This window comes from Rhodnius prolixus, unplaced genomic scaffold (assembly GCF_049639745.1).
Source record: "Rhodnius prolixus isolate KJV_2025 unplaced genomic scaffold, Rpr scaffold_3, whole genome shotgun sequence".
Classification (NCBI taxonomy): Eukaryota; Metazoa; Arthropoda; class Insecta; order Hemiptera; family Reduviidae; genus Rhodnius; species Rhodnius prolixus.
The window spans coordinates 19,168,974-19,193,377 of NW_027411603.1; the positions used below are offsets into that span (position 1 = coordinate 19,168,974).

At 32.6% G+C, this 24,404-nt stretch overlaps 1 protein-coding gene across 13 annotated transcripts in view; it reads left to right on the top strand.

The window, feature by feature from the left end:
• LOC141452374 (neuroligin-4, Y-linked-like) overlaps positions 1-24,404 on the top strand; it is a 232,185-nt gene that overhangs the window by 115,456 nt on the left and 92,325 nt on the right. Inside the window, exon 1 of one of the 13 annotated variants that reach the window (XM_074124417.1) lies at positions 287-856. The exons of the other annotated variants lie outside the window; for them this stretch is intronic. Within the exon in view, the coding sequence (XP_073980518.1) occupies positions 563-856 (294 nt within the window). The 5' untranslated portion in view covers positions 287-562. Of the gene's footprint in view, positions 1-286; positions 857-24,404 lie in introns of those variants that run through there. 13 annotated transcript variants of the gene reach the window in all.

Here is a 24,404-nt window from a genome sequence, read left to right on the forward strand (position 1 = left end):
CATAATTTGAAATTAATGCTTTGGATATTCCTTACCTACGGTGTATCTCATAGCTTCTTCTGGGTAGTCGTTGTGATCTTGTTAAATGGTCACTACATTGTTAATTGTTTACTACATCATTATAACGTTCTTAAAAAATCATCACAGTCATGTATGTGACACAATGAGAATTTGTTTAAAAATGTTAGACCTACGCAAATATTTCCTTTTTCTGTGCTAGCTTCTTTTAATACGCTTATTTAATTAATGACATAAATTTACAATGAGGTTTCTAAAACTTTATTAAAATCTAAAAAAATCGTTAAATATAACCCTTAGTTGTTTATAATAATAGTGTAAAATATTTATTTATATATTACATTTACGCGAGTGGTTGAAATTCTAATATTAGTTCGCCAAGGCAAGTTGTCAGGAGGGATATAGTGATCAGAGAATGTGTGTGTCGTAAGGTGGAATCGAGTGTGTGATGCGTGGAGTGGGGTGGAGGTATAGTGGCTCTATTTCAGTCAGACCGTTATAGTGATAGTGTTCGGATGTTCCGTGTTTAACCAAAGATGGAACCATGCTGTATTTCCTGTTTCTCTTGACTACATATTATTGTGTGCATACACCTGGTATTGTTGTGGTTAGTGGTTGGACAATTGTTGATAAAAGTCGTGAAGTAAAGCTAAAGCAAGGCGATCTTGTCGGATTGATTGCACAACCACACAATCATCATTTAAATAAAGTGGAACTGTATCTTGGTATACCATATGCAGCACCGCCGGTTGGTTCTTTACGGTTCATGCCGCCCGGTTCGCCTCCTCATTGGTCTGGCATTAAGGTCGCCGATACACTGGCACCCGTTTGCCGTCAAGTATGATTTCTTTTTAGTTATTATTTATTTATTTTTATTGTTATTATTATTTTTTTTTAATGATTTAAGGCGCATCAACATCTAAGATTATTGGCGCCCGGAGCTTTTTCCAGTGCTCTGCCGGCCTCCGGACAGTGTTCTCTCGTTACAGACAACACTGTCCATCACCGGACAGTGAGCTGTAAGAAGCTCCTAGGAAGAGAAAATCTAAGGGTCAGCAGCTGGATTCGAACCCGGGACTTCCGCTGGGAGTCCAGTACGCAAACCGCATAGCTAATCCCTTCTCTCCTTCCCTTTGTTATTATTATTGAAATTTGCATACTACGTTTCTTAGTGATCTTATTGTTTAGTTTCTCATTGTTTTGTGTGCCTTATGTAGGCTTATTCTTTAAACAAATAAAAATAGTTTTTGATCATTGAAAATGCAATGAACCTTTATTACAGGATAGTTGGCAAATTCCGTATTTAAATAATTGTACCACGGCTTACTGGTTAAAACAGCAAATTTCAGGGTGGAATTCTTGAGTCTGTTGAAGAAGAAAGCACGAAAATGCTCTTGATCTTCAGCTACCAACATGAGATGCTACAAAAATTGCAGAGCCCTTTCCCCACATTCACTTCTGTGTATTCTGTTATTGAATTTAGTGAGTTAAAACTCTGCATTGATTGGGACAGTGTAAAAACAATATTTCCTGGGAGGCCTCTTAAATTATTCTTGTAATAGATTCAATTCACAAGCTGCTAAATTCCATATTTCAATAAAATAAACAGATTAAACAATGGATGCGGCTTAGTGGCCGTACCGATATACTATTTAGGCCAATACCTTATCGTTTGATGTTAACATCTAAACGAAATAAATTTTGACTGATTCTACGTCTTCTGTTTAATTTTGAGTTATATTTTTGTTTACTTTAGTTTGACGATCCCCTTAAGCACGCATACGCACTCTGTAATTCGTTAAATTACTTTACTGTGATGAGGGAATAACAAAATATGTATTTCTCAAATTCGTAGAAATGCAGGAAAACGAAAAATTTTCATTATTATTATTATTATTATTTTAGTAAGTAAAACGTTCAAAAATTCTGCTTCAAGTCGTGACAATTTTTTGGCCTAATTAGTTCTATTGTATTTATGCTTATCAAGGTAGAAGTTACTATGCATTTGTAGAAAGATGTTTGCTCGTTGTTCAGTTGTTTAAGAAAGGATGTGCTATCTTGTAATAAAGAGATTATTCTTGTAATTCTTGTGCTTATTGGAGTCCAACTGACTCAGAAAAAAATGAATCATTGGCGTCCAGTCGGTAATGACGCATTTGATGTATCTTATCGTGAGTGAGGATTGGGAGCACCTACGGTTGCATTAAATTTCTTAAGTAAGATAAACTTTATTTGGAAACATTTAATTGTTTTTTCTTGGCCAGATATCTCTCAAATAAATACCAATAAAATAATTTTATTTGTAGGCGAAAGGCATTCATTATTTAAAGCAGGTATATTTCGTTAACTTTAGTTTCAATTAAATATCAAAGCGTACTGTGGAAAGTGAGGCCGTATTTAAATTATAAAAAAAAAACGAAAATTAGTTTTATTTATTGAATTTTTGGTTTTGTTTGCATATTAACCATGTTGTATAATTTTTTGAGGGCTGTAAAAACATATTGGTATTAACAGCTACTGATGGCTTCTAATGCCTCCATTTACCAATATATTGATGAAAAAATGTATTGTTCTTTTCCAATGTTCGTTTATTTCAAAAGAGTGGTTCTGCAGCCAATAGCACTTCTTCCTTCTCCATGACATAAGAGTAGCTCTCTTTCTCTATTTCTACTTCGTGGCTTCTATGAGATGAACGTTGTTTTAATTTATCTTAATCTTGCATAATTAATTGCGCTGTAGAATAAAGATCGCGAAAGATGGATTTAGGAAGCAAAATAGATAGCAGGTTTGTTACCGTTATATCGTAGCAATCAAATAAAAGTAAAATCATAAACTTTATCCTGTTTTTTTTTGTGATAATTTTACAGAGAGAAAATTAAATTTACATTTTATCGTAAAAATCTGCTGCCAACTTATTCCAAAGTAATATCTTCTACAGTTTTAACAGCACCGCCATTATTTCGATTTATTATAATGACTTAAAATTTTATAACTGTACAGAAATAAAATACGCGGTCACGCAAAATAGTTACATCATCCTTTATAAGGTTTGGCGGTTAACGTTTCTTCAGAAAATATAAAAATACAACATTAAGATGTAGTTGTTATTATTACACCGAATTGTATTAGCCAACAGCAATTAGATGATTAACTTTACTTGAGATCGTTTAATCTTTGTTATGTTTAGGATGTGTGGATTCACAAAACCCACTAAAAGAGGAAAACAGTGTTCGGATGTACAAACTGTTTGAAGTAGCTCAACTTCTGTGTTTTTATCTTCGGACTGTTGTTAGAATCTTCTAGAAGCTTTTAGAACCGATATTCTTCCGGTCAGAATGCTGGGTCACATGAGGATTTCGAGTTACAAGAAGACAGGCAGGCTAGGCAAATCGGAAGTCTTATTTCTTTAGCGATTTCATATCAGCTGTGGGCGTAACATTTGATAGTTTAAGTAGACACCTCTACAAAATAGGCTTCATGTCCCGTTTTTACTGTGGTGTTAGTGAGACGGAGAATCATACCCACACAACTTATGATGGATTGTTTAGTTTGTGCGGTTGTCAAGTATAGGGTTTTGGGCAGAAATAGGTTGAAGTCTAAGACTGTTGTTGGTGAAGGTTAGTTGGAATTTTAAAAGACTTAGAAATCAGCTCTCGGCTTAGTTAGGGAATTTATTCTCCCTTCTCGACTCAGTTTGTTACTATTGTTGCTTTCCTTTGGGGCAGTTATGTGGACTGGAGGTGGCTTTAATAATTGTAGAGTTTCTTTCCCCTCTGAAGAATCGTAATAAATTTTCTCAAGTTCCACTATTTAATTTTATTTTCATCTATTTTTGCACTCTGTAGTTAGATAACTCATTTTTTCCGAAACGAAGTAGATAACTAATTACTAATTACACTTTACAATATCACATTACTAATTATAGAAACAAAAGTTATTTGCACGAATTAAAAAGTTTCGTTTTGTGTATCAGACTGTACAAACTTTCTAACATTCAAAATTAATAGAAATGTTATTAATTACAAATTCTCGTTTTTTAAAACATAGTTTTTATCAAGAAAGTTAAGGGTTTCCTGGTATTATAAAAAGATCTTAGTCGTTTCGGGCAATTATGTTTTAATTAAACAACCAAACATTGTGACTAATATAACATTTTAATCACTCTTTCTAGAAAAATGACGGCGTAAAGAGGACTGCAGTAGTTAGAATTGTAAGCTTAATTGAATACTCACGGTTTTGTACCATATTCCTGTATTACATTAATGATTTCATCTATCAACGCTTGATTGTTTCTTTCATTCTAACAGATTACAGATTTCCATCCATCTTTAGGGAGTGAATCAACAGGTATCAGTAGAAAATTTGACTTCCACTGCAGGCTAACAATAAGAATTATATGATTAACTCTGTAAATTTAAATTAAAAAACCACTTTCGAAAACTTCAGTGGTCCTTAAATTATTGGAAACGAGATAGATCATGATGCTCAATATTTGTCTAATTTTCCCCAGTTGTTTTTTGAAACATTTAAATAATCAAGAAACCATTATCTTTCTAGGTTCCTAGAATACATGTTTTTCTAATGTTACATCGGTTGAAAGTTCCACCCTAGATGACTTCTAAAAATAAATGATGTGCAGGTTGTGGGGAAGTTGCTTTCAAGAGTAAAGTAAACAATTCTTAACTCAATGTTTTTACAAATATCATTTGGAATTACACGTTTGTTTACATTTTTCAACTGCGCAAATTCCCTGTAAGTGTTTAAGCTTTTCACGTTGAATTGTGATATGTTTCAAGGAATCTTTAGGTTCTGTTACAGCTATACTGTTGAGTTCTTTCTCTAAATATAATTTTTCAAATAAATAATTTTTCTGTAGTCTATTTAAATACTTGGCCAAAACTCTCGTTTTATAGAAAATCTATATTTGAGACTGTGATATTGCTGAATGCTTTGAAATTTTGTAGAAAATAAATTCGTAGATTTCCTATTGGGTCATTGCTCTTTTTATCAAATTATCCAATCACTTAGAAAATATATATATGTTAAAGGAAATTGTTATATATACGTACGTATACAAAATTGTAGTCGTCAAATAATTGGACAATTTTTTTTTTATGAAACTTAATATCGGGTGGACTCCTTATGCTTTTGGAATCCTGTCTGCTATGGTCTATAAGTAGAAAGGACAGAAGACACACCAACTTTACAATGTAAAATAACAATGTAAAAATGTTGCCAATAAGCACTCGTAGATGACCTAGTCCCTTGGTCGTAAGAGTGGCGAATTAAAAAAGTTATGACTGGATTTGGCATTATTCTTATCTTCTTCTGGATAAATGAATCAGTCGCCAAAAACAATGAACAATACTTAATGAAGAAGGTTCAACTTCTATTCTCATTAGTTAAGTTTCAATCACTGTTTAATGCAGACGCGTTTAATTAATAACTTTTCATTTTTATATTAATTACAAACAAGCAAAAATAATAACAAAAAATGAATCATTATAAGTTCAGTATGTCAAATTCAGTCATTTTAAATTTAAATTATAAATTGGATACAAATTCCAATTTAAATGTGATACGAAATTTTTGGTATTTTGGTTCTATAACCAAAGAGAAACATTCTTATTTTTAGCCTAACTTCACACAATAGTGATCTCGCAGATAGACCTTATTTCTTACTGTTCAATTAATTAATTAATCTTCTAAGTTACTAAGGACTGCTGCTTAAAAAGAAAAAAAAATTAGAACATTAGTAATATTGGATAATTTAATTCTGGAAGGGGTTGGCTTAGTGATGAGTGCACTGGACTCTCACGTAATGATCCCAGGTTTGTCTCCAGCTGCCGGCCAACTGTTCCTTTTTTTCTTACAAATAAAACGTTGCTGAACGCAGGTCTCGAACTGAAGATCTCCCACTTAAAAAGCCACGCTAATACCAACTAATACCTATGTAATAACCACCGTCCCCTATAAGAATGTTAGTGACGGCTCTATTCCATTTTTAATAAGAACTAGTAAGTTGCGGAAAATTGTTTAGAATTTTTGATATTTCTATAAGAGAAACTTCTGATTAATTCTCACTAACCTCGGTTTATAGGCACCTTGCACAATATTTGAGAAATATTAACTAGAATTTAAGAAAAATAAAGTTTTTTAAGGTCTGAGAGTCGCCAATGCCAGTTGGATTAAGAGTGGAATGTAATGTTTCCAAGTCTTAATTAGGTATCTTTAAGACCAATTTAGATAATATTAGACGTTTGTGTCAATACACAAACAATTCCTGACAATTCAGGAAGATGTGCTTAGTCACCTGTCAAGAAAAACCAACCATCTCGTACATAGTCTATATATTTATACATGGGTTTTTGTGGTGTGACTATTGGCTCTGTATTTATATGTAAATTTTCTTTTGCACACTCGTCATGGCGGAGCTACCGCCGTGCAAATACGGACCCTCTTGCTTGATATGTTGATGTATTTTTGTGCCACCAGTCGAATGTCCGACAGCTGGCTACACTTTTGATTTAAATGTTAATTCAAACAAATTATTAACAAAAAAAAAAAGATTTGAAACCTATTGTTCTACAAATTTAAATGTTTAAATTGTAAATTAAGGTTTCATTCAATTTAATTTTAGTTATTTTCTCATTTTCGGGTAAATTTCTCCCAAAGTTTATTTTATAAAAACAACGATGATCCCAAATAAAACTTGACGCTACTTTTTTGGAAGGAACATTGCAAATGTTTGCATTAGTAATGTAGATTTATCTGTGACTCTTGGCATTGCAGTTCGATTAAAACTGGTAGTAAAAAAATAAATAAAAAACTACAGTTATTCGAACTTTAATTTTTTATTTATTATTATTTTTTTTTTTACATAAAAAATGTTTGGAAATACACCCGTAGTCAAAGTTTTTCTCCTGTTTACCATATTTGCTCTTGAAATCTCAAGGGGATAAATCCGCTTCTTCTTCACATCTCTAAGGTTGTTTAAAGGATAAAAAAAAAATTAAAATGTAACCTTCACCCTAACAATTGCACCTGAAAAAATGTAGGTGTTATCCCTTCAATTTTTTTTTACTTACGTTCTTATGGGGTGAAGAGCATTTCTTCATTTTTTTCTTCAATCAGAGTTTGGCTAGCTAACTTGTACTCGAGCGCGCTTCTCAGAGTTAATTACTACCCTAACTTCTCTCTTAATCCAGAATCAGACATTTCTTAAAGGCCCTTGTTAAGCTTTATTCCCTAATTTAACGGGCTTTGTCTTTATTCTTTTGATGTACTTTTTCTATACTCATCAATTCCGTAATCCTTCTATTTCTAAACATTTTCTGATCTTAAGGTACAATCGGTTTTTGTAATTTCATTGAATCCTGGTAATTATGTTAGCTAAAACTTCCGAAACCTAGCTGAACTTATTTTTCTGTTCAGTGATTAATCAGGTTATTTTTTCAGTCACCTGCTCACTATTTCCTGCTTGTCCCATGCCATCCCATATTCTAAATGATAAGAATTAGGAAGAATGGTGCATTACAATCGGAAGAAATTAAACATTTTTATTTTGTAAATGAGCCTGGACGAATATAAAAGTAACTGATCATCGGTAAATGAGCTCTACATAAGAAAATAAAACACTAGCAGGAATCGAATCTGGAACAATGAGTCCTTATCCTTAGCGGAATAAGTCCATCCAAATGTTTTGGCGTTGTAATTGGTTAACATGTTATTTTGTCATCAGCAAATTCGTGTTGAAATAAACTAAATAATAATTTTTAAATGGGAAGGAATTAAAGTGCGCTAGAATCCCGAGCGAAGATCCCGAGTTCGAAGCCAGCTGCCAACTTCACATACGAATTCCATTACTGATTGCTGACTGTTTTAAGAAATAATACATAAGGAGTCTCTTTAAGCTCTCTTGATGGACAGTTTTGTCACTATAGCAAAATGTAAACATTCCATAATTGACTCCTAAAGCATTTTTTTTTTTATTCTTCGTCATTCATAAACTTGAATTTGAAAATATTTAATGAATCTTATGTATCATTTATTAAAAACTTTTGGAGTCTCCAAATTATCTTATGACTATTCCTTCACTTTATAAATGATACCTTTCTATATATTCAGGCATTATTAAGTTTTAAAACACTGTTGATCTTTTAAATAATCGATCCAAGCCCGAAAACATCCATCCACTAATACAGGATTAAAGTAATAATTCCAGAAATCTTTCAAAAGTAAGCGTTAAAATAAACGGGAAGATGTGTCTTTATTTATCGTTTATTAGCGTTATCCTTTCAAGTTCTTTCGGAGAGATAAAACGAATCCTTCAGCCACACTATTAAGAAGATTGTTTATCCTGGGAAGACGCACAATAGTAAAAAATAACATCAAGAAAATTGTTGCAGTCTTATTTGTTTTTTTAACGCCCTTTTGTCTCCTTTTGTCCTTTTATTGAGCATCTGCTTCAACCTTGCTTAGCTTTGTCCTCTTGTCTGCTATGTTCTTACCACTACTTTTTATAACTTACTTGTTTGTCTCAATTTAATGTTAGAAGTCGGCCAATTTCTTATGCCAGTTTCGTTAGTGATAAATTGTTTTAGATAACGCATTTTACCTAGCGGATGGGCGAAAGGAATTTTAAAATAGCTGTTAAGTTCAAAGAATCCAATACGATTAAAGTTGAAATGGTTGGTTGAACTCCAAACTTCGTAACCGATACCCATATAAGCTTTTTAATGGTATTATATGTATGTTAAGTTTTCTGCTGTACAGTGATAGATAGGGCTGTTGGGAGGTCCAGAAAATATTTTGTAGGTGAGAAAAGTTTGAGTGTTCACCATCAGGAGATGTTAGTCTGACTTAGTACATTCCTGAATGTGGTATTTGGCTGTCTGGATAAAGTCCAATTCTTTAGGGGGCAGAAAAATATTGACCTCCAGGGCAAAAATTGATGAATTCTCCTCCTTAAGAGCCACACACTAATTTTACTGCAAAAACTTGCTATCTAAAACTTCTTAAAGGAAGAAAACTTATTTACTGCCTGAGGCCTCCATAAAAGTGCAACTATCCTGATGCTCTTTTAGCGGTTATTTGATAAGTATACAAATTTTCATCTATATTTAAATTTATTATTTTTTTTAAAGAAAGAGGTTGAGCCTACAAAGGAAATTCAAGCTACTTCCCGCAGTCTAACTGTTAGATGGAGGCAGAGGAGTAGGAAAATTCCCCCTAATGGCTACCATCATTATTATATAATGAAAACCCATTACGGAACCTTCATTTTTTTATTTATTTTTTTTAAATAACAAAATATTAAAACCAAACTTCATCCTCTTTGTATTTACTCCATTAATCAAGTAGCAATTAAATTCTTACAAATAATAAATAATTGGGGGTATCAATTTCAATAATGAAAAAAAAGTTCTTCCTTACTTCCTAAATTAGTATTGATAAGAAATTTGTGGATATCATCATATTTTATTTTTTATAAACTTGAATTTGAAAATGTTTCGAAGTATTTTAATGGATTACTTGCATTTCTATAGATATACTTTTATGTACCATTTATTAAAAACTTTTGGAGTCTCAAACAAATAGAATTTAGGAAATTTTGAATTAACCCTCAATTTTTAAGATTCCTAAACTGCATCACCGACAAACTAAATTAGCGCAGAGGTTCTTCAAGATAAACGTAAAATTATGGTAGAAGAGGTAACACAAAAATATCGCTATAGTGGGAAGTATGTTAGAAAGAAAAAATGAGAATTTGAATAAATCGAAAAAAAATAGTTACGTCTTTTTTGGCCCTGTTTTCTCGTGATTACACATCTCACAAAATTCAAGGGTTGTTTCTATCCAAAAAGTGAATTCTTTTTGTGATTGTCGAACCGTGATGAGTAGGGTTGGAATTCCAGTTATGGCATGGATGTTTAACATATGTACATATCAAACATACGTAACAAACGTATAACATGTTTCTGTAAGTGATGAATGAGATGGATGTTTAACTATTGGTACAGTACAAACTGAAGCAATTGACAGGGTCTAAAAGTAAAACATATTTTTAAATGTTACACGTTTCACACACCTCCAAAGTAATAATACCTTAAGCGTCCTTCCATCTTTCCTAAATCCTCAGTAGTTTCCGAAACGTCAAAAATTTAAGAAAATCTTTTCTTCTTGGCCCCAGTTAAAAAGTTATTGGTGGATTTGTATCAGCACAAAAAGTTTGGTCCACGTATTTTATAAATTATTCTTTGATTTTTCTATTTTGCTCATTAAATTCATTCATTCATCACTTTCTTTGACATATGATTCACAGTATTCTAGAAAGTAATGAAAACGCCTAACGCAAATATTTACATGTTTTTGTGTATGTGTTTTGCATATCCCAAGCAGAGGAAAGTGTAAAGAACCAAAAAGAAGATCTCTTTTGATCTATATGACTTTGTTCAACATGACTCCTGCCAACTACAGAAGTGGCACTATTGCATTCTATAAACTTCTATTACGCTCAAATATTTCTTCACTTGTGGAAATGTGGTTAGGAATGCCTTGTTGGATAATTCTTCTATTTCTGATCTGTTTACTGATAAAAACATGCGTGCTATGACGTGTAAAATCAGCGATATTTATTTACTTCCTTTATAAACTTATTCTTCTATCATTTAAAATAACTTTCTGGAAAAAAATTGATAATTTCCTGGAGTTCGTCAATAGTTTCCTATGTAATTATTTGTTAACCCATTGTCTTAATCAGAAGAATAAAGTGATTTTTTCTCTATGAAGGCAAGACATGCACACTGCGTTCATCTTTAGTGTTTCATTTATTTTGGACGAAATTAGTGGGTCATTTCGTAACATTTACAATCTGAAAATTTCCTTCTTACTTTGTGATTAGTAACTTTCTGGTACCCAGAGCTGAAGTTCAGCGCTTCTGTAAACAATGTAGCTGCGGTGACGTTAAAGTGTTTTAACTGTCTATCAAAAAAATTAAGTATTTGCCCTTTGGTTTGTTTCATATCACAAAATGGAAAGTATTTAGAACCAGATATAAGATCGATCTCTTTTGATGTTACAGCTAAGAATAAAACAATGTCTTTAGAATGTTCTGCATTTAACGAAATAGAAGTATAAAATACGTTTCAGAACCCGCTACAAAACATTTAATGTGTTTCTAGCAAACGTTAGTTCATTTTTGTCTGTGAAACAAAATTTCTCAGTAACGAAAAATTGCTGTAAGCTCAAACTTCAATTAGCATTAATGTTTGAATTATTTACTAGAAATGCAAAACTCACTATTTTTTTTTATTGATTTACAAGTTTTTCTTTTTGAACATTGCTTACCAACTGCGTACTTAAAAGTCAATGGTTTATTGTTTTGAAATCGTTATTATTTTATTCTTTCTAATGTCTTAAGGCGCGTTGAGGTTATTGGCACCCGGAGCTATTTTCATTGCACTGCCGGCCTCTGGACGGTTTCTCTCGTTACAGACACTTTAATCTTGCTTAAACTAATGCCTTAAGCTAATGAGTAAGGAAAATATAGAGCCTTCTTAACTCTGAGATCAGCTACCAAGTTGAAATTATTGTTTTATCACTTTTATTTGAAATAATGTAAAAAACAAAATATAAAATATTGTTAATAAGTGTTATGGTTAAGAGGTTTTTTCGAATCTGAGTTTTAAAAGGAAACATCCGTTTCAAGGTTAGCTGAACCCAAAACAAGGGTTAAGTAAAAGTTTTAGAATTGACTATGTATGTGTACAAAACATTGCAGATTACTAATTTAATAGTTCGAATCGTTAATTTCATGATTTCTTCATGAAGCAAGTAGTCATTTCATGAATACTTCAAGTTAGATGATGTCATTTCATGGTCACATCGTGTAGTGGTAGGAAATAAAGAATAAAACTAAAAATTTAAATGAAAAACATCAATAGAATAGTTTGCATCTGTTGACAAACAATATAAGTAACTGCTTATTTGAAAATTTCTGCACGTGCGAACGTTTGGCTCAAATATGTTGTTATTACATGAATACTCGTGTCAGTATTCCCAGCATCTACCAACGGCGCTATTGTTGCCCAGATTTTCTTATATAACGCTGAATGACCTCTTGGAACGAGTATTCTTATTTGGCTCTTGTAAGAGAGAGATTTATACTGCACTTTTATTTTGGAACTTATAGTTTGAATGTACTTAGGAAATATCTTTCGTTTCATAATACTTTTCGAGCTTATTTCCGACATTCAAAATAAGAAAACTGAATAAATGTACGAAATTGTTGAAGAAAAAACTTGAAATCCCCGCAGTTTCTTGTTCGGGTTGCTAATCCAAATTTTGTTTTTGGGGTAAAAAATAAAAGTAAAGTAATTGCCTATTTTTCTTGCGAGCTTTACGTCCTACTACCAAATAAGGTGTCGTGGACGGAGGCGAGTAGCAAACATACTTTACTGTAAATTTCTTTTATTAACCATTAAATAAAATCCAAGGCCCAAGACTGGGAATCGAACCCAGTACCACAATACATATTAGCTTAACAGGTCTCTCCTCTAACCGCTCGGCTACCGTGGCGCCTATGATTTAGCCTATATGGCTTAGCCGTCAGAGCAAAATCTCAAGTTATGTCTAAAGACATACGCGAAGCCCAATACAAAACTCAAACATTTCAATGTTTTTGGGGTATAATGATGCACAGTAACCTTTGAGATCTATCTTCTTTCTAATGCCAGGCGAGACCGTAAAACACATATTCTGGAGTCAAATTTTAAGATGTAGTCTCCTCCATCTGCTCACAAAATTTGCTGGCGCTAACGCGCTCCAAACTCAGTTTCTTCTGGGCCTTTTGAGTCGTCATTGCTTCAGTAGAAATCTCTAGAATTACTTTTCACTTAGGCCCAAGCCATATCCGTTCCGGTTTTAGTTAATCAGTTTTTCATCTATTCCAGAAATTAGGAAAACTGGTTAGCTTTGCAGTTCATCTTCTCGTTTTTCAAACTCCTCACGTAACTTCGTGACTCGTTGAATTTACCAAGATAATTTTAAATTATCTTAACGCCGGAGTTCTGGCTTTGGTGGCAGCATTGCTGCCGGAGAGTTGGAAAATCAATCTCTCCTGGTCAGATGGTTCCTGTCGAAGTTGAACCAACCGCGTCTTCTTATTGTATAAATTTCTTCCCGGTGGTTGCTAGGAAATTTCCCTTGTGTTTCAAGTACTTGGTACATTGCATTTTATTTTGTAGATGATCATCCGAGATCTAACTTGCTCACGCTAGAAGTCCGGAGCCCTAAGTAAGAACTGCTAATTTACCTGTTTCACTAATTAGGTCAACAAAATCATTCTTGTTTTTATTCTATAACTTCTAATACAAAATATTAATCAAAATTTAAAGCGACAAATTGCAGTTATTTTTAAAACCATCTGTTCCTTTCAGCGTGTCGCATTGAAGCTAACGAAGCGGCAATAAGAAACCAGGAACGTTGTTATTTTATAACTTCTCTAGTTTATGCATGAAGCCAGAATGCAAAAAAACATTGATTTTGACATAATATAGGACTACTTGTACGTTTGATGTAAAGAGAAAGAGCAGATAGGGTAACCAAGTTTAACTTATTTCTCACTTTCTCTCTCCCTGAGAGTTTGAGGGCGAATAAGATTGAGTGAGGAAATATTTACAAAAATATACATCAACGTGAACTGTAGTGTCGTCTGAAGATTTAAAATGGCCGGTACGGTACCATCTGCGTTGGTGTTTTGCACGTACTGCTAGTTAGCCTTGCTGCTTGAATAACTAATTCTTAGATAAAACTTCTGTTCCAGACAGAACCACTTGTCATCAAATTGGTTATCTCTTTACTTACATTTAACTTCTAACTTCTTTACATCATTTTGCGGTCGTTTTGGGCTGTAGAAGTTTGTTTAAACCTCTCTTACTGCCTTGCTAAAGCTGATTGACTCCATACTAATTTTCAGCTTGATTTGAATCCATTCCTTTGCGTGAAGTTTCAGTTTAACTTATTTGACATAGAAATAAATTAATTAAAACCTCAATTACGTTCTTAATATATTATATATATATTTGTAATATTTTAAATAGTTTCAGTTAGAAAATTCCCAGTTTAAGAGGAGGGTAAATCTGATCTCCACCTCCACGAAGAAGTGGAAGTAATTGCCTATTTTTTTTTAGGCGGGCTTATTGTCTAACTACCAATTAGGTATCGTGGACGGGGGCTGAAGCGCATATATTACTATTAACGTTTTTACCTAACAAACGCGTGATTCGACGAACTGGGAATCTCCAATTTTAAAGCCCTGCTTCAAAACCACTAGATCTACACCCCGCCCTCCTCTACGTGGTTCTTTCTGGAGTAGATGGCACAAATCCTGGTAAAGGGAGGCTAACTGTGAGAGAGACTCACTTTCTGGAACTCACGGTTAGAAAGGAAGTTACTAATATGGGCAAGAGAATATGGGTCTTCCATCAAGGATAGTTGTGTGAATATCATTAGCTCTGCACATTCATGCGGCCGTTATAGTCGAGAAGAAAAAAAAAGTATAATGTTGAAATTATCTATAGAGCAAGTTACGTAATATTCGTGAAAAAATAACTGTTTTCCTGAGAAACTACACGACTTTATATCACTTCCACACAAATATGATGTTTACAAACACGATACTCCTCTATAGAGATTTGGCTGGGTTTCTTTCTGAAATCAGTCAGTTAATTTTTTTATAACGCTACTGAAGCTGCGCATTCTGTACTAGAAATCAAAGAGGAAGATATTCTTTTATTGTCCAGGTTGATTTCAAAAGTTAATGTAATTTGATTTTGGAAAGGAAGCAACAGATTGATAATATTTTAAGGATAGGTGGCAAGTTAAATCCAACCTCAAATCTTGGCTCGTGCTATATAGGACAGTGTCAAGAACGCCTTAGTTTTCATATCAGCATTTTGGGGAAAAGGAGATAAATGATGGTCCTACATAAAGGTGTACTTAACAGGTTTCCAGGAGAAAATCTTCTTTTCTAACATCCATCAAAAATGCGTTTACATCAAACACGAAGAACGTAGTATGTGTAAAGTATGTGTTTTCTGGGGATGCGATGGGCTTTTTCTCGAGAAATCGTTCCCGATGGTTTCCCAGTAATTCCAACTTTTTCTTCAACAAATAGATGTAATGAATAAAAAGGACCACAATATTTAACTTCGTCTTTCGTTCGCTTCTTCTGAATGGATAAGTAGTTTCTGTATGTTCAGAGCACAAGCTTATGGCTAAAATCCAAGTTGACGTCAGTATCATATCTGATTACACCCACTTTATCGAATCAGAGTGAATTTTTTTTTTCTGTTTTGTTTTGTGACAGTGAAAAGGTTAGCACAGAATTTCGAAGCGTTGATAGCTGATTTGAATGCATCAGAAAACAATCTAGCTAGTCCGATTTGAATTAATTTTATAAAATCATTTAGCTCTACACAAATTGAACTTTATTTTTTCAGTTTGTTTAACTTTACATAGCTTTGCTGTGTACATATAATATACAAAAAGAATAGACTCTAACTGATTTCTGGCAATCTGCCCCCTGAGTTAAATTTATTAGAATCACATTTATTATTTATTTAATTAAATTTACATTAGAAACTGTCAAAGTCAAACAACATACACATTTTATCAAACTGTGTATGATAAAATAAATGGAAGATACTAAATTCTTATATATTTACATAAGTCTAAATATTCACTTTCCTTTTAAATTTTTGTAAAGAGTAGAAAACAAAAGAGAGCGAACTTAGATGAAATGATGGAAGAAAAAAGTGGAAAATTTAAGAAAAAAAGAAATGATGTGTGGCCAAGGGCTTAGTGACGACAAACGCCGCCTGGCGACAGGATTCACAAACCGTTCTAATCGATATATTAATTCTGCATCGCTTTCGCTGTATGAATACTATCTGGAATGCCATTTCCTATACAAATACTACCCAGCTTAATCTCCAGGGATTTATACTTCAAACTTTATTACTTTAAACTGTAAAAAAAAAAAAAAAAAATTGCGCTTATTCTGAGTATTACTGCATTTGATTAATATGAATTTATTGCAAAGAATCAAAATTATTAAGCTCCTTTTGTCTGTCTATCTGTTTCAAAGTTTGGGTATTGTTTGCTTAGAAAAGCTTACAATACTGAATAGTATTGGTTGCTGAATCAGTAGCTAATAATCACAGAAATAGTCATTGCTTTCTAGGGAGCAACTATTTAAAATGGCTCTCACTGAATGAAATGTGACGATGAACGTATCATTAAGTATCCTTTCACAGAAATAAGTGATAAATAAAATTTACGAATACTTATCCTTAATGAAATAAGAAATATTACTTATAAGGGAAATTTTTTCAAATAAAATCATTCTGAACATAAATAACTATTTTGGTTCAGGATTGAGAAGAAGAGCAAACTAAATTAGATTTAAGACCTGAACGTGTCCACTCAGCCAGGCCTGAATCTACGAAATAAACTACTCATTTCCTCCATAATTCATCAATTAGAAGATATTAGAAAGTACAACACTTATTTGCCGTACATGCTGTAGGGTTTTGAAGGGTAGAATCAAAATTAACAGTACTCTCCCAGATTAGGGAAGAAATTAGCTCATATTTAGCGTATTGCATTCCTATTCGAAGATTCCGGGATCGAATCTTCAGATTTTTATCTTTCTTGGAATTTCTTACGAGAGAACACTGTCCGGAGGCCGATAGTGCACTAGAAAGGGCTCCATGGGCTGATAATCTCAGACGTTCTTGTATTTGCGCATCCTGTTTGGAAATGGTCTTTACATTCACTTATTTCTGAGAAAGGATACTTCATGATATATGCTCATCGTCACATTTCATTTATTGAAATCCATCTTAAATAGTTGCTTCCCAGAAAACTGTGACTATTTCTATGGTTTTTATTATTAATTTAGTTATTGCTTCCTGTATAAAACATATTAACATCAGCCAAAATGTGGTCACAGTAAACTACATTTTTATAATTGAAAGGCATAGGCGATGCATGAAGTAACGGAAGGGATCCATGAAGAGAGAAAGCAACTGGTGCTGACACTCTCGGGAATTTTACTGATTGGAATTGTCTAGGATAGGAGATCACGAACGAGGCCAACTTCGTGTTGGTTTATCAAAATGGATTATGGAGGAAACAGTTCGAGTTGTTGAATTGGGATGGCAGGATAGGCTTCTGTGTACAGAACTTTGTGAAGCGTGTGGTTAAAGACATAGTAGGGAGCTTTAACAAAATTAGGACTTTTGATTGAAAGAATTGGATGCGTTTTACTTCTTAATATTTTTGATATTCCACAAGAATGTCTGAAAATTCTTGTATGTTATGAGCGTAATTTAAGTTTGATTCAAGATTCTTTCAAGTACTGGAGTTTTGTCTTACATTTTTGAGACATTACGATACACCGTTTCAGCTTTATTATAAGAAATTAGGAGGAAAGAACACTCTAATTAAAAAACTAGAATGAAATCTATACCGTTACACTTGCTAGACTGGAAAGCTGGTTGTATTACTAGCTATTATTCAATGGAGAAACCTTAATTTACGCTGTCAAGTTTTGTAGAAGTACTGTCACTACACCACCGTTTGATTTACCCTATTCGATTTCTAGTTTTATTCAAGGAACAATAATACATGCTAATTTGGTTATTCGTTAAGAATTCATTCATTGTGGTTTGCTGTGGGATTTGTGTCCATTTGAATCTTGAATAAAATATAAACTAAAACCTCACTCATTCTTGATTGGTTACACAAACGAAAGTAAAATTTATTATATTTATTTTTATGTTCCAGTGGTTTGAAACCGGATAGAAAAAGTACTGAAACAGGCACAATTAAACAAAAACTAAAACTGACATCTCTTTTTTGATAAATATCGTCCAATTCAATCTGAACCCTTTTTCTGCTTTAATGGTTATTATGCTGTTTTATTTGTTTTCGTAATTGGTCTTCATCTCTTCCGTTGCTTTTCATTTCGTTTAAATTTTGTAAATTACCAGCGCTGGTTTTTAATGCTATAATTGCCCTGAATTATAACAAGAATTGGGTTTGAATAATCTTTATACCAGGATTCAGTTAAGCTGAATTTTTCACCACTCAAAAGATGAAAATATATTTTACAATACCTCTTAAATCTGTTTATTACAAACATTTTACTAACAAGCGCAACCAAACTAAAGTACTACCTCTTTTACAGTGTTAATCGCTATTAAATGGATTAATGAAATTCCACTTTTAAAGAAAACTCCTCAACCACAAGTTCCGTTTAACATTTTTCTCATTTAGGAGATAGTCTCAAAAATGGCATCTATATATTTACTCTAAACTTCGTGTTTACATCGCACTTGCGTAATTCTACTTCTCCTCCATAAAATCCGTTTTCGGACATTTAAGAGTCTACCCTCGGGCAGAGGGCAGGATAAGGGATCCATCAATAGACAGTGAGAAATGAGAAGCTTCCTAGTAAGAGATAATGTAAGGGCTAACTTATTCCTTTCATATAATGTTATTCTAGTACACGCCTGCCTTATATTTGTTATAATATTTTATATAAAATAAATTCTCAGAAAAGAAATAATAATAAAACTTAAATTTCTTTCATTGTGAGCACAATGTCGGCTATTGGTGCATTGGAGGTTTTACTTACACATGATCCTTTCATTTTAAGAAAAGAAAAGAAAAACATTATGAGTAAACTGATTAATAAGTTCCTATCAGAGGACATTGATAAGGAATTGATTAGCAGATATAATGTACTTTACAGACATGTCCCTAATTTAGAAAACAACGAAATGTATTTGGATTTAGGTTGCAATGTAATAAAACTTAAGGTGATTATTCAAATACGTCTTTGCAGAATTAAACTTTATTTAAACGGATCCACTGATATATATGACTTACCAACCAATTTTCATGCTCCAAAAGAAATTTTGTTTGAAAAATTATTAACCATAAATTCTAAAGATGAGGTAAATGCTAATATAATTACCATATTGTAAACAATCGCTTAGAATAAGTTTTGTTTTGGGAGATTAGTTTCTTTTTGTTTATGTTGATTTATCAGCTCATAAGAATATTATTTTGAAATTTATATTTTATTTGCAAGCATGTCTGTTTTGGTTCTCTTATTTCAAGATATAATTATAGTTTTAAGAAGTTTTATTATTCTTATTTTATTTTATTTTTTTAATTTTTTCGTTAATATTATTTTTTTTTTTTTTTTTTTTTTTTTTTTTTTTTTTTTTTTTTTTTTTTTTTTTTGGCGCATCAACAGCTGAGGTCATTAGCGCCCGGAGCTTTTTCCAGTGCACTGCCGGCCTCCGGACAGTGTTCTCTCGTTACAGACAACACTGTCCATCACCGGACAGTGAGCTGTAAGAAGCTCCTAGGAAGAGAAAATCTAAGGGTCAGCTGCTGGATTCGAACCCGGGACCTCCGCGTGGGAGTCCAGTATGCTAACCTCATAGCTAATCCCTTCCCTCATTAATATTATTATAATTACTTCTGTACTTTTATGCCTGATTCACTTGCTCAAAAGCGTATGTATAAGCTTATTAGCAATAAATAAATAAATATTATGTTATTCATAGGTAAGGAGAAATATCTTAGCATATCGTAAAGGAACCAGTGGGAAGATAAATAATTCCCACCAGCATTCCCTCAGAATTTGAGTTGGGGCATATTTTGAATAATCTTATTAAAGGAAGGGCATTGTTCAGAAAACAAAAACTTTGTATTCATTTCAAGTACACTCATATCGGCGAAATATTAATTGCCGTCACCTCTTTAACCATGGAAGTATGAGGACTATTCTGAAATATTTTAAAAATGCAATGTACAGCTAATGTTATGTGAATGCTGGGATTCTTTGTGGTTACATGGCCACGTTGTGAAATAGCAGGGACTCAGGGAAGTTATTGCCAACAAAATGAATTTTTTTTACAATAAAAAGTGAAAAAAGTTTGTGTAATGAGATTGTTTACTTGGACAGTTAATGCATATTTTGCGTATGTTAGCAATAGACATGATACAATCTGATGAGAACACTCAAATGGGAAGTAGAATAACTTTGATTAAGAGAACGGGTGTTGTAAGGGAAACAAAAAATTATGTGCTTCATTTTGTATGAACAAAAAATTGTAACTTCCAAACACCTTTTTAGAAACTTTAGCATTTATAAATTATTTTATATATGTATAAAATAAAAGAAGCCTTCTTATTTGGCCGAGCCTCAATATTTTGAAAAAATATAATTTATAATTAGCTCAGACTAGTAGCGAGAGCTTCTTACATCCAATCTCCAATCTCTAATTAAACCGAACATTCAGTTTCCCCAAAACTTTCAAAAATATGCAAGTTTTTAAAAATGAGAGTTTATCTTTAAAAAGAAGTCAGGAACTTCAGTTTAGTAAATGCGATGGAATCGTTGGTGTTAAAATTCTATTCTTTTTTTTTTTTTTTTTTTTTTTTTTTTTTTTTTTTTTTTTTTGGCGCATCAACAGCTGAGGTTATTAGCGCCCGGAGCTTTTTCCAATGCAATGCCGGCCTCCGGACAGTGTTCTCTCGTCACAGACAACACTGTCCATCACCAGACAGTGAGCTGTAAGAAGCTTCTAGGAAGAGAAAATCTAAGGGTCAGCTGCTGGATTCGAACCCGGGACCTCCGCGTGAGAGTCCAGTATGCTAACCTCATAGCTAATCCCTTCCCTTTTTTTATTTTAGCACTTGCTGTTGGTCAATTTTCTTTATACGTTTCTTTAATATTTCTCTAATGTTGATCAGTCTCCAGTTATTCTGTGTTGTCCTTTTTGGTGTCGCCCTTGCGCACGTGCTTTTCATAGGCTTCCTAAGTTATGTTATGTGGAAATCTATTAATTCCATAACCATCATCCTCAATTCAAAGTGTCGGCTTTAATGTTTATGTATCAAAGCCGACAATAAGGAGGGGAACACATAAATATTTTTCTGAATAAAAAATAGCCACTTATACAGCCACAACTCTACAATATTTTCTTAATTAGTATTCCTAATAGATCATTCTTAAATTTTAATCCAAATGAATAGTTCCCAATTTGCTGATGGAAATTGTAGTAATTAAAAAAATGGAAAGTTATACGATAGTAAATTTTTAAAGATGATTTAGGTTATTTCATTTTTGAATGTATTTAAATGTAAAAAAAAAATAAATAATAATTTACCAATTCGCCAAGCAAATTTAAGGCCTACTTTATTATTTAAATTTAGAAAGACGGATTTTCAATCTTCTCTTGTACCACACCCTTAACTTTAAATTACAAATGCAAGTTCGTAAGCTATTTTCATTAAGAAGTTTCGAAGCAGAGGTCATTTGAAGCAAGAGTTTTTCTTTGTTGGAATATTAATGGCGAAAGTCCAAAGTATCTGATTGAACTTTTAGAAAATCTATTTTAGGAACAACTTAGTATTTTTTAGACTACATTCTTCTACAAAATATTCAGAGAATTGTATAAATATTTTTAACCTAGTAATTTTAGCACAATGTTGAATTTAGTCTACCCTCTTCCTAGATAATTTACAACACTTCTTAAGTAGTATGTTTTAAATACACTACCGAAGTGTTAGTTAAAGGAATGCACTAACAATCAGGCTGTTTTTTTTTTTTTTACAAGCATTTGTTATCTATCTAAAATCAAATAGCATTTTTTTTATGTTCAGCCGGCATCTTTTTAAAGAAGCACTTTTTTTAACAATACGGATTTACAGCAATGAAACGTTTACATCGCTGAATAGTTTAAAATTAAACTAGCGAAAATTAACGGTGATAAACTGTACTCACTAAAACTCACAATTTAAAATTGGAAACTTCACTACTCAAAATTTAGTTAAACAGATATTTTCCTTCCTATTCCTATTTATTAAATTAAAAATATTTTCAGACATATTCAAATTACTGTAACACACTTCGGTAACTTTCAGTTTCGGTGGTCAATTTTAAATCGAGACATTTGTCACCAGAAACGTAGACATTTTAGAATGTTGGGGAGCAGAGTGGCACTAACTTATAGCCTATTCTTTCTTATAATTGGATCTCCAGAGGAAGAAAATCACGTAAGTCGTAGATGAATTCATCAAGAACTATGTAGTCAAATTTGGCGCTAAATCATTCGAGAATGCTATTTTCATTTGTTGCATTTCCATTTGTCTACATACGTCTAATATTTGAACATTCCTTTACTTTTAAAAAGGTATTTTTATTGTAATCGTGCTGACTTTCATTTTTGAATTTTCAACTGAAATCTGCTTTGATGTGCTCTGAGTAAAAATAAATAAATGTTTTTACAAATTTGATATTTCGTTTTGTTGTCACTAGAGAACGTGACAAAATTGTTTTGATCCAAATCAGTCAACCGGAAGTACTGCTTTGCTGAATTAATTCTTTAATTTTTTCAATAGTTTTCTCAAAAACTGCTTCTACGATTTTCTTTCAACTAAATACATCTATTTTAATAAACTATTTTATAACTTTTATTTCAAACATATTCTTGGTTAACTCCGATTAAGGTCAGTACTTTGGAAGGGTCGGTCTTCCTTCTATAAATGCATTTCAGTGAAACGTATTTTTTGTTTTCAAAACTGGTTCCATTAAAATGGACGTGAGTAAAGAAGAAGTGCAAACATAACCGTCTTATCAAGTTTAACTACCTTCTTTTTTCTTTATTACAAATTCAAGAAATAAATATTTTCAATTGAGCTAAGAAAAAGTCATGTAGGTATTCATTCCAGATTTTTATATATTTTTTTTAATGAAATACATTTATTTACGCAATTTTGTCTCCTAAATAAAAGTAGAGTTAAATGCTATATGGAATCAACCAAATATAGCGATGACATTAAGTACATGCAAACACCAATGAAATTAAAATAAGTTATATTTAAATCGTTGAAACATCGGCTTTTAGAGCATGCGGAACAAAATTGTTTTTTTTGTGAAATTTCCCCCGGTACCGCCTGATACAGGAAGTCCTTATTCGTGGCATTTACTGAAGAGAGATAGAATGTGTGGAAACGAGACCTCTTTTATTCCTTCTTAATAAAAAATAAAAAAAAATAAAAAAAGATGCAATGACAAAGGGAACACCTCTTTGTTTTAAAGGAAGGTAATTCTGGCCTTTCCCACAAGCCTTTTCAATTGTACCACACCTGTCTTATAAAACTCTAACTTAGCGATGATCTTAGCAAAAATAATTCTACTCTTTGGCGTCTCGTTTCACGACTTCATATAAATATTTTGTTTTTGTTTCGTTACAAAGAAAGTAACATTATTAATTAATAAATTGTCCTCAATGTACATTTTATGTTGTTTTAGTCAGTTATGCGGGCAAAATAAGGAGATCTTTTCTTGCTATATTTATTGGTCATTGTCCAAATTCAAGCGCTCCACCGCAAACAGTGTGATTTCAAGGATGGGAGAGTAGCTCTATTAAAATATAATATTCGTTAGAACAGCTGCGGGCCAGAGTTGTCTGTTTGCACTGGCTTTGGGTTTCATTTTAGAAGCCTAAATAATGTATTTTGAGGCGGGGATGCAGCTGATTTTAGGTCAGAGTTTAGGCTAGAACCTTTAGTGTAAAACAGATCTAGGAGAAATGCCCCTTTTGCTTCGAACTGTATATAATTTTTACCGCCAAAAAAATACAAAGAAATATTAACAGTAATAAACTTAAGTGATGATTAAGTGACGACACTGCACTTAACACTGTATTATTAAGTAGTTCAGCACTTTTCTAACTATTGTATACACAATTAACATTATAATCTAGTTCTAATTAGTTAGCGAACTGCATAATGTGTTTACGTTGTCAGTTTGTTCTGTCAAACTATCTAAGGGCATTATTTTTCATGCAGCTAGATTGTGTTTGTGAACGTGTTTATGTATGTGTTTTAATTAAACATTAGTAATTACACAAATAAAGTGACTAGTTTCTGGTGTAGAAATTTAACCGTTAAAATTCAGGTGCACGACTTCTAAAATTTAAAAAAAAAAATTACTTATTTAACAGCTTTTGTAGAGTAAGACCCAGGGCACATCTATTGATTGATGAAAACTGAATATTTCAAAATGTGTCAACAATAGGTAATGGTAGTGAAGTGTTGCGAGGAGATCGTTCGCATGTTATTTCTTTCAACTCAACTTTCTCAGTTTTGTATAATTACGAATAGAGTGTAAGTGGTTGCAAAGCAGTAGAATCGAGCGTATTACAAAATCTGACTCTTAAAATTTGTTGCCGTACTCGGGAAGTGGCTTTTGAAATACTTGGTTTTACAATTAATTACTTATTCGGAGAGAA